The following is a 9,457-nucleotide window of genomic DNA, read 5'->3' as shown; positions in this document are numbered from 1 at the left end:
AGCCACCTACGCCAGCGGTGGCCTGTGAGTTGGTCCTGAGAGGTTGAGTCTTGAGAACCAGGGTCTCAAGAGATTGTTGTTGCAACAATCCAAATCTATAAAAAAGAATAGAGACGTAGAAAGTGATAGTAAATGAGCTTACAATAGGGAGAAAAGTATACCTGTTAGTCTTAGCCTAAACTAAAGAACGGATTGATGTGATGCTATTAGGATAGTAGGGATTGCCTTGCCTCTTGCTCTTCTTTTTTTTTCTCTAATTGGGTCTGCCTTCAATTTTAGGATTAGGATTAGTCAAGTGTCTCTTTTGGGATTAGGTTAAGCCTCTTCTTTTTTTTGAGTTTTTGCTAAGCCCCATTCATTGTTTATGAAACAAGGATTATATAAGAGATTAGGTTAGGGTTCCAAACCCTAATCTGGTTGGGGCAAAGGAACCCAATTCTAACCACCCTATTATCCTTTATTTATTCATTTTTCTTTTAAAGAAAATATTTTTATCTTAGTCAAAATTTGATATTTACAGTTGTCTCAATTTATGTCTTTCTTTGGGTTAGTAAGAATGTTACTCAGGATATCACAGTGAAAAAGAAGTAAAGATAAAAAAAAAGACCAAATTTTGACCAAAAATTAAGACGAGGTGGAAAAGGTCTCACGTATGTCAATATTGTAAGCTCAAGGTTGAGGATAGAGAGATTTTGAGTGACAAGTGTGATGCATTAAATAGTAACAAATAATATCACTATGGGCTCAAAGATACCAAATGAGGCCACTGGTGGGCCTGAGTACAAAGTCGAGACCACTGGGGTCAATGACAGAACACGTGACCACTAGGGGTCTGGACGCAAAGATGAGAGCATGGTTGGTCAAAGACATTACGCAAGGCTACTAAGGGGCCTGGTTGAAAAGAAAAGATCATGGATGGCCAAAGTCATCACATGAGCCCACTAGGAGGGCCTGAATGCAAAGAAAATACCATGACTGACCAAAGACTTCACGCGAGGCCACTAAGAAGCCTGGGTACAAAGAAAATACTACGGTTAGCTAAAGACATTAGGCGAGGCCACTATGAGGCCTAGGTGCAAAGAAAAGACTGCGGCTGGTCAAAGCCATTAGGGGGCGTGGGTGCAACAAAAAGACCACAATTGACTAATGACATCACGTGAGGTCACTAGGGTGTCTAAGTGGAAAGCAAAGACTACGACTGGCCAAAGACATCACGTGAGGCCACTAGGGGCTGGCCCGAAAATACTTTTTAAACAATAACATATAAAATAAATATTTTTAGATATTTTCGATCAAAAAAAGATATTTTTGGATGTCCCAAAACAAAATAATTTGAATTTGAATTTTTAATTTATGTATTTTTATTAAATTCGAATTTTAAATTTTTAATCATCTTAATAACAAAAATTGAAGTTTTGAATTTGAATTGAAATTAATAAAAAATTGGTTTATGTGAAAAAGAATAATTCAATTTTTTATAATACCATATTGGTATGGTGACTAATTCACTAGCATGTATGGTATGATATTTATGACATTGGTCATTGTATTAATAGAGATTAAATAAGTAAATGAATCAATATTGTAATGTCTTTTATACTTTCAATATATTGTTTAATAATCATGTTTAATAGCTTTTGATTTATCAAAGAAAGTAATACATATATGGGGTGCATATTATCATGAGGATATAAATATTTTTATAATAATATAGATATTAATTTTATTTATTGGACCTTATACAGTCATGGTTTACATTTTAGAATCATAATAGAAAATAATTAAATATTGAATAAAAAGGGTAATAAAATAAAAGGAAATTTAATAAATTTGAAAATGTTAGTGCAAAGAAAAAATGACAAGTTAAACTTGTAAATAACTGTCATAACATATCACATCTATAAAAAAATGTTGGTGCAAGAAAAATTTCATATTTTTCAAGATGACACGTTAAGAGTTCAAATCTTGAATCTTGTAATTGTTTTTAAAATGATAAATGTTTCTTTATATATGGCTCTGCTAGGGCTTTGACCTTTCTTCCAAACTTCTTGGATTTCCTCCAACTTCATTGGAAGATCCTCCAACTTTCTTGGATCTGATACAACATCATGGCAACAAATTTTATTCCCTGGTCCTTCTTAGATGTGCAATCCACGGTGAGGCAAGAAGAACAAACTAAGGTACCTCCCTCCAGGAAAACCTTTGCACAAGCTCTAGGCCAAACTTGTGACATAAATACTTCTCAACTCCCACAACCATGTATCAAGGGAGATGCAGTGGCCATTAAAATCCCTGAAGTTGAATATCAAGCAGGATTGAATCGATGCAAAACACACCTTCATGGACGGATTGTCCTTTCTAAAGGGGATTCACCTATGAAGTTTCTAGATCTGAAAGCCAAGCTTTGTGCAATGTGGAACATGATAGGTAAGTGGAATATGCTCTCTCTAGGGAAGGGGTTTTATGAATTTTCATTCTCCTCCTTGGAGGATATGAGAACAGTTTGCTCCACTGGAACTTGGAGTCTCAAACCAGGAATTCTGAGGTTATTCTTATGGACCCCAGACTTCAATCCAAATCTTCAAAAGCAAACTCATTCTCAATCGTGGATCAGGATCCTTGGCTTGCCCCAAGAATATTGGAGCCCAAGAATATTATTTTCCATAGCTGGAGGCATTGGCACTCCAATATCCTTGGATAGTGCAACGAGCAACAGAACTTTTGGTCATTATGCCAAAGTGTTAGTAGAAATTAATCTGCTAGGGGACCTTCCAGAACAAATACTGGTTGAAAGGGAAGGATTTGCATTCTTCGTTGGTATAGAGTATGAAAACCTTCCTGGAATCTGCACAGGTTGTAATGCCATTGGCCATACAGTGTCCCAATGTCGAAAAATAGGCAAGAAATCTGCTAATGAGGAACCATCATTGCCAAAGGATAAAAGTCATATGGCCAAGAATCAGGCAGAAGAGGCTCCAAGATATAGAGCCAAAAAGAATCCCCTGCCTGATGCTGTCCCACACCTGGTAGAGGTCCAAGCTACCAACAATGTCACTGAATCCAAACAGATAAATGACTTAGTCATTAATTTGGAGTTAGACAGAGGAGAAGGAAACTTGCCTGAGTTGGAGAATTTGGCACTCAACAATGTAATAGGGGAGGTGGAGTCTGATTCTGATGATCTACCTAATGAAAATGTCATTGTCCAAGAGACTCCAGACATGAATAACAAGGCTGCCTATGAGGATATGAGGATAGTGGGAAGACTATGGGGTGATGATAATGACTCTATAGAAGGAGAAGAGGATTTCCAAGCAGTTCTAAGCAAGTCTCAAAAGAAGAAGCTAAGGAAGAGTACCAAATCTATGAGGATCCATAATACCCGAAGGGGTGCCTACCTAAACATTGCTCAATGAAAACCCTGTTTTGGAATTGCAGGGGTTTTGGTAACCAGAAAACTAAAATTTATCTCAAGAATCTTTGCTTGTCTAATAAGCCTGATTTTGTTATGATTGCTGAGCCTAAAATCCCTAATCTAAGGGTCTCAGACAGGTACTGGAAAGAATTAAACCTTATGCTTTTGGTGGTGAATGATAGAGGTGAGTATCTCCCCTCTTTATGGGTCCTATGCAACCCTGACTTAGCTCCCTCAGTGTTAATAAAAGCTGATCAGCATATTGCTCTTTCTATGTTGGTCAATAATAAGATCATTTACATCTGTGCAATTTATGCACAAACAAACCACATCCTTCGTAGATCTCTTTGGTTTGATGTTCAAAAGCTCATAGCTGACTTCCCTGGGCCTTGGTGCTGTATAAGGGACTTCAATGTGGTCCTTGGTGCTCATGAGTGTAGGAGTCTGAGATTACCAGCTAGGACTCCTTGTGCTGAATTTCAGGCTTTCATTGATCATGCTGGGCTCATGTCCCTTCCAACCTCAGGGGCTCAATATACCTGGTCTAACAGAAGAATTGGTAGTGCATCCACTGAGAAGAGACTTGATAGAGCTTTGATAAATGAGGATTGGTTAAATTCCTTCAACAATACAACTTGTAGCACTCTGCCCAGACTTGTTTCTGATCACCACTCCAATTATCAGGTGCAGCCTAGGCAATCTTCCTTTAAATTTCATAAAATGTGGCTGCTTAACTCTGACTGCAGAAGATTAGTTGCTGAGGTTTGGGGAATTCAGGTCCTGGGTTGCCCAATGTATGTCCTATCTCAAAAACTTAGGAATCTGAAAAAAGAGCTCATAAGTTGGAATCAGAATGTTTTTGGTAATATTCACCAAAGAGTCAACTCTGCTAAGGCCAATGTGGATGCTATTCAGGAATCTATCAATGATCATGGCCCAGACTCCAATCTTTTGGAGCAGGAAAACTTGGCTCAATCTGAGTTACTGCTTGCTCTTGAGGTGAAGGAAACTTTCTGGAAGGAAAAAGCTAAGATCAATTGGCACTCTATGGGTGATAGAAACACCAGTTTCTTTCACAGAATAACCAAGATCAGACAGGGCACCAAATCTCTATCTATGCTGAAAAATGGTGATTCTATTTTAACTTCTAAAGATGATATAGAAAACCATGTGCTTGACTACTACACCAATCTGTTTGCCTCTCATAATAGCACAGTTCCAAACTCTCTCATTCAAGAGGTAATTCCAAGGCTGGTAACTGACTCTGATAATTCAATGCTAACTACTATGCCTTCTTTAGCTGAAATCAAAAGTGCAGTGTTTGCTCTTAATGAGGAGGGTGCCCCTGGTCCAGATGGTTTCTCTGGTTGCTTCTATCAGAATTTCTGGGATATAATCAACATTGAGGTGTGCAATGCTGTTATGCAGTTCTTCAAGCACAGTTGGCTGATGCCAAACATCAACTCCAACTCTGTCATCCTTATCCCTAAAACTCATGGTGCTGATAGAATTGAGGATTACAGGCCTATTGCTCTTGCTAACTTTCAATTCAAAATCATCACCAAAGTTTTAGCTGATAGATTAGCTGATATTGCTCCAAGAATCATTTCTAACCAGCAAAAAGGCTTCATTAAGGAGAGACAGATAAAGGATTGCATCTGCCTTGCTACCTTGCTTCTGAAGCAATCAATATGTTGGACCATAAGGCTTTTGGGAGCAATCTAGCTATCAAACTTGACATCAAGAAGGCTTTTGACACAATTGAATGGACATTCCTCCTTGACACTCTTCAAGCTTTTGGCTTTAACTCAAAATTTATCCACTGGACAAGGGTAATTCTTAATTCTGCTAAGCTCTCAATAAATGTTAATGGTAATAATGTGGGATTTTTCAGTTGTACTAGGGGGGTGAGACAAGGTGACCCTCTGTCCCCCTTACTTTTTTGTCTTGCTGAGGATGTTCTCAGCAGGGGAATTACAAAGTTGGCTATAGAGAAGAAAATCAGCGCAATCTCGGGTCCTAATAGAATGCAATCTCCCTCTCATGTCCTTTATGCTGATGACATACTAATCTTTTGTAAAGGGATTACCAAGGAGCTTATTTGCCTTAGGAAGCTTGTGAAGGATTATGCACAAGCCTCGGGTCAACAAGTGAACATCCAAAAAAGCAGATTCTATATCATAAATGCTACTCCTAGGAAGATTGATTCCTTGTCCTCTATCTTAGGCTTTGCAAAGGGATCAATGCCTTTTAACTACCTAGGAGTTCCTTTGTTCAAAGGTAAGCCTAGGAGAGTTCACCTTCAACCAATTGCTGACAGAATTCTGGCTAAGTTGGCTACTTGGAAAGGATCATCTCTTTCATTAATGGGAAGAGTTGAATTGGTTAAATCTGTCATTCACAGCATGATTGTTTATAGCTTCCTCATATACAAATGGCCTGCTGGTTTACTGGATTGTGTAGACAAAGGAATTAGGAATTTCATCTGGTCAGGGGATATTAGCAAGAAGAAAATTGTAACAGTGGCTTGGAGGATAGTTTGCACCCCTGTAAATGAAGGAGGGTTAGGGCTGAGATCTCTTAAGCTTCTGAACAGAGCAGCCCTGCTTAGCCTGGCTTGGCAAATGAGGTGTGATAACCAGCATTGGGCAATCTTCTATAGAGAAAGATTTGGTCATTCTAGGGATCCTTCTCCTAGGTTCTTTAAGTCCTCTATCTGGCAGGGTATTAAAGAAAACTGGTCAACTACCACTATGAACTCTATCTGGTTAGTTGGGAATGGCAAGGAAATAAACTTCTGGAGGGATAATTGGTTAGGTGAACCTATGGTGGACACCCTGCAAATCCCTTCCATCATACAAAACTCCCTATCAGCTTCTGTGGCTGACTTCACCTCCAATTCCAAATGGATTGTTCCTGCCCATACAAAACTCACTTTCAGCTTCTGTGGCTGATTTCACCTCAAATTCCAAATGGATTGTTCCTGCTTCCTTGCAGAGGAACTTCCCTGAGATTGCACATTCAATTGCTAACACTATTAGATCAAATGAAGCAGACAAGCTAGTGTGGAGACATTCTCATGATGGATCATTATCTTTAAAAGATGCCTATAATTTTGTCTCCATCTCTAAAGCTACTCTTCCTTGGTGCAAACATGTGTGGTCTAAGGTGATCCCCCCTTCACATTCCTTTGTTGCTTGGAGAATTATCCATGGGAAGATGCCTTCTGATCAAAACTTACAAAAAAGAGGTTGTGCTCTAGCCTCAAGATGCAATTTCTGTAACATTGCTACTGAAGACACGGATCACATCTTCCTTTCCTGCTTCTTTGCCACTGAACTTTGGAACTGGATCATGTGGATCTTCTCAGTCAGTCTTGATGTGTCCTCCATCAAACTCCTCATTCTGTCTTGCAGAAACAAATTCTCCAACCAGGCTCAACAACTTCTTTTCTTCTCAGTAATTCACACAATATATGCTATTTGGTTTTGCAGGAACCAGATCAGGTTTCAGGACAGTAAGGCTTCTATTAATGGTGCAATCTCTAGGATAACTAGGGACACTGCTCTTTCTGGGAACCTTTCCTCAGCTTCTGCCAATCCTTCTCTTCATGACCTCATCCTGCTGAAATATTTTAAAGTAACCATAAACTACAATCATGCTCCTAAGATCACAGAGGTCATCTGGCAGAAACCTTCACATGGTTGGATCAAGGTCAACACTGATGGGGCTGCCTTAGGCTGTCCTGGTCACGCTGGTGGTGGGGGTGTCTTCAGAGATAATCATGGGCTATTTCTTCATGGTTTTGGCTGTTATTTGAACATCCAAACTGCTATTCATGCAGAGCTCTTTTCGGCAATCAAAGCTATTAAAATGGCTCATAAAAGAAGGTGGTGGCAATTATGGTTGGAAGTGGATTCAGTGATGGTTATGGACATTTTCATGGGCAAATCCAATCCTCCTTGGTCCCTATACAATCAGTGGACTTCATGCAGAACTCTATTGGACTCCATGAATTGGAAAATATCACACATCTATCGTGAAGGAAACTCTTGTGCTGATATTTTGGCCTCTCATGCGGCTAAATATAGATCAAATTCTTCCTATAACTCTATTCCTTCAATTATGCTTGTTGATTTCAATAGAAACTTGTTAGGCCTTCCTAACTATAGATTTAGGAACTTGTAACACTATGTTCTCTTTTGGCTAATATATTGTGTGCATTGCACATTTGCTTAAAAAAAATAATAATAAGTCATTGAACCAATTTAGTAATTGAGTTATGTTTTTCAAATTATAAAATTTATTACGTTTAGAGTGTGAACACTCAATTTTATTTGGCGCAAAATCTTTTTTAAACAATAATAGATAAAAATAAAAAAAAAATTGTTTTGGATATTTTCTATCAAAATTTGATATTTTTAGGTGTGCCAAAGCAAAATAATTTTAATTTAATTTATAATTTATGAATTTTATTAAATTCGAATTTTAAATTTTTAAATATCATCTATATCTATACTATATATAAAGCCAAAACTTGAAATAACTTCCCTCATGGTGTAATTTTGATTTCCTATATTGCCCTTAACATTATTTAATTTTTACAAAAAAACTATATAATCCTAAGCAACTACCACCAATACATTAGTTAATCACATATCTCACCTTAAATTAAACATTACCATAAATACACAAAAATAAAATATATAAAAATTGAACATGTAGTATCACACAATATTCGCCGATAGGCACGAAGTGCCTGTACACACTAGTAATAATAAAAATTAAAGTTTTGAATTTATAAGTGGCATGTGTTACTCTTTTGTGGGTAAGATAATTTAGTTGGAGGATATAATATTACTCATACTGGTATATTTTCTTCATCAAAATAAGTTTTCAAAGAAAATAAGGATGTTTTGGTGATTTTTAAATAAAAATTAACAAAAAATAAGTTCAACCAATGGTTAGTGAATCGTTTGATTAAATAAATTAGACCGGATAATAACCAATATCAATGTATTTGCTTATTGAAATAAATAAACTCAAAACATTATGAATATTAATCTTTAAAAAAATAAAATCTAACTAAATAATCAATATTTGAATAAAAGATAAGAAAGTTACATGTTGATATTATAATTTTGAAAATGATATAACAACCTTCTGAGATTCTATATGGAAAGTGACGTAATCTCTATCGTAAAGTTTTTCATTTATCTATAAATAGACCTCATAACCTATAGTTGAAAATGCACCGAGAAAATAGCAAAAAATATACATCAAAAATAGGTCTCCAAATCTATGCAAATATTAGGCCTCAGAATCAGTGCATATGCTCCCAAATTCTCGTAACAGCTTCATTTGCCACGTGTACCACGTGTCGAAGCTCGCTTGTACCGATTAAATGTTGCATTGCCTCTGCCTCCGAGTCTTATCAATCGTGTCGCACCCGTAATATAGTATATAATAATAAATCATATTTATTTGAATAATAAACCATTTTGACAAAAAATAAAATAATAATTTATATCCTTATTAATAAAATGTAATTAATAAATGATAATATTTTTTATGGAATGTCTCATAAAAGTTTTTAGAGTAATATAGCATCTTTACCCTACTCATTGACTAATATCTTAAATTAAAATTAAAAAACAAATAGAAGGTCACGATGTCACTTTTTTTCCTTAGATTAGTTTTGAATAGTCATGACATATTACTTCTGTTTGATTTAACAAAAATGAAATAACAAATAACAATCTTCATATAAAAAATAATTATAAAAAAATAATAAATAAAAACATATTAATAAATAAATGGTAACAATAATAATAACAATAACTTTTTTATTTAATGATGAATAATAAGTACAAAATAAAAGAAATATAAAAGAATAATATATATATTAGATTTGATTATGTTACTTAGGATTTGAATCTAATATATTTTTGTAAGGTATTATTCTTAATTAGTATTAAATAGTCTCATATTTTCTTATTCTAGGTCAGCCATGTATTTGAATTATACATCATCTATATAATA

General features: G+C 35.9%; 1 protein-coding gene across 1 annotated transcript; it reads left to right on the top strand.

Moving 5' to 3' along the window:
• LOC109329375 lies at positions 2,109–7,603 on the top strand. The gene is made up of 4 exons (XM_019563043.1): positions 2,109–3,328; positions 3,439–5,097; positions 5,310–6,327; positions 6,413–7,603. Exons 1-4 carry the CDS (start codon positions 2,109–2,111, stop codon positions 7,601–7,603), a joined length of 5,088 nt encoding a protein of 1,695 aa, XP_019418588.1.

This window comes from Lupinus angustifolius, chromosome LG16 (assembly GCF_001865875.1).
Source record: "Lupinus angustifolius cultivar Tanjil chromosome LG16, LupAngTanjil_v1.0, whole genome shotgun sequence".
Lineage (NCBI taxonomy): Eukaryota > Viridiplantae > Streptophyta > Magnoliopsida > Fabales > Fabaceae > Lupinus > Lupinus angustifolius.
The sequence above is the reverse complement of the archived record's forward strand: the minus strand, read 5'-3'. Positions and strand labels throughout refer to the sequence as shown.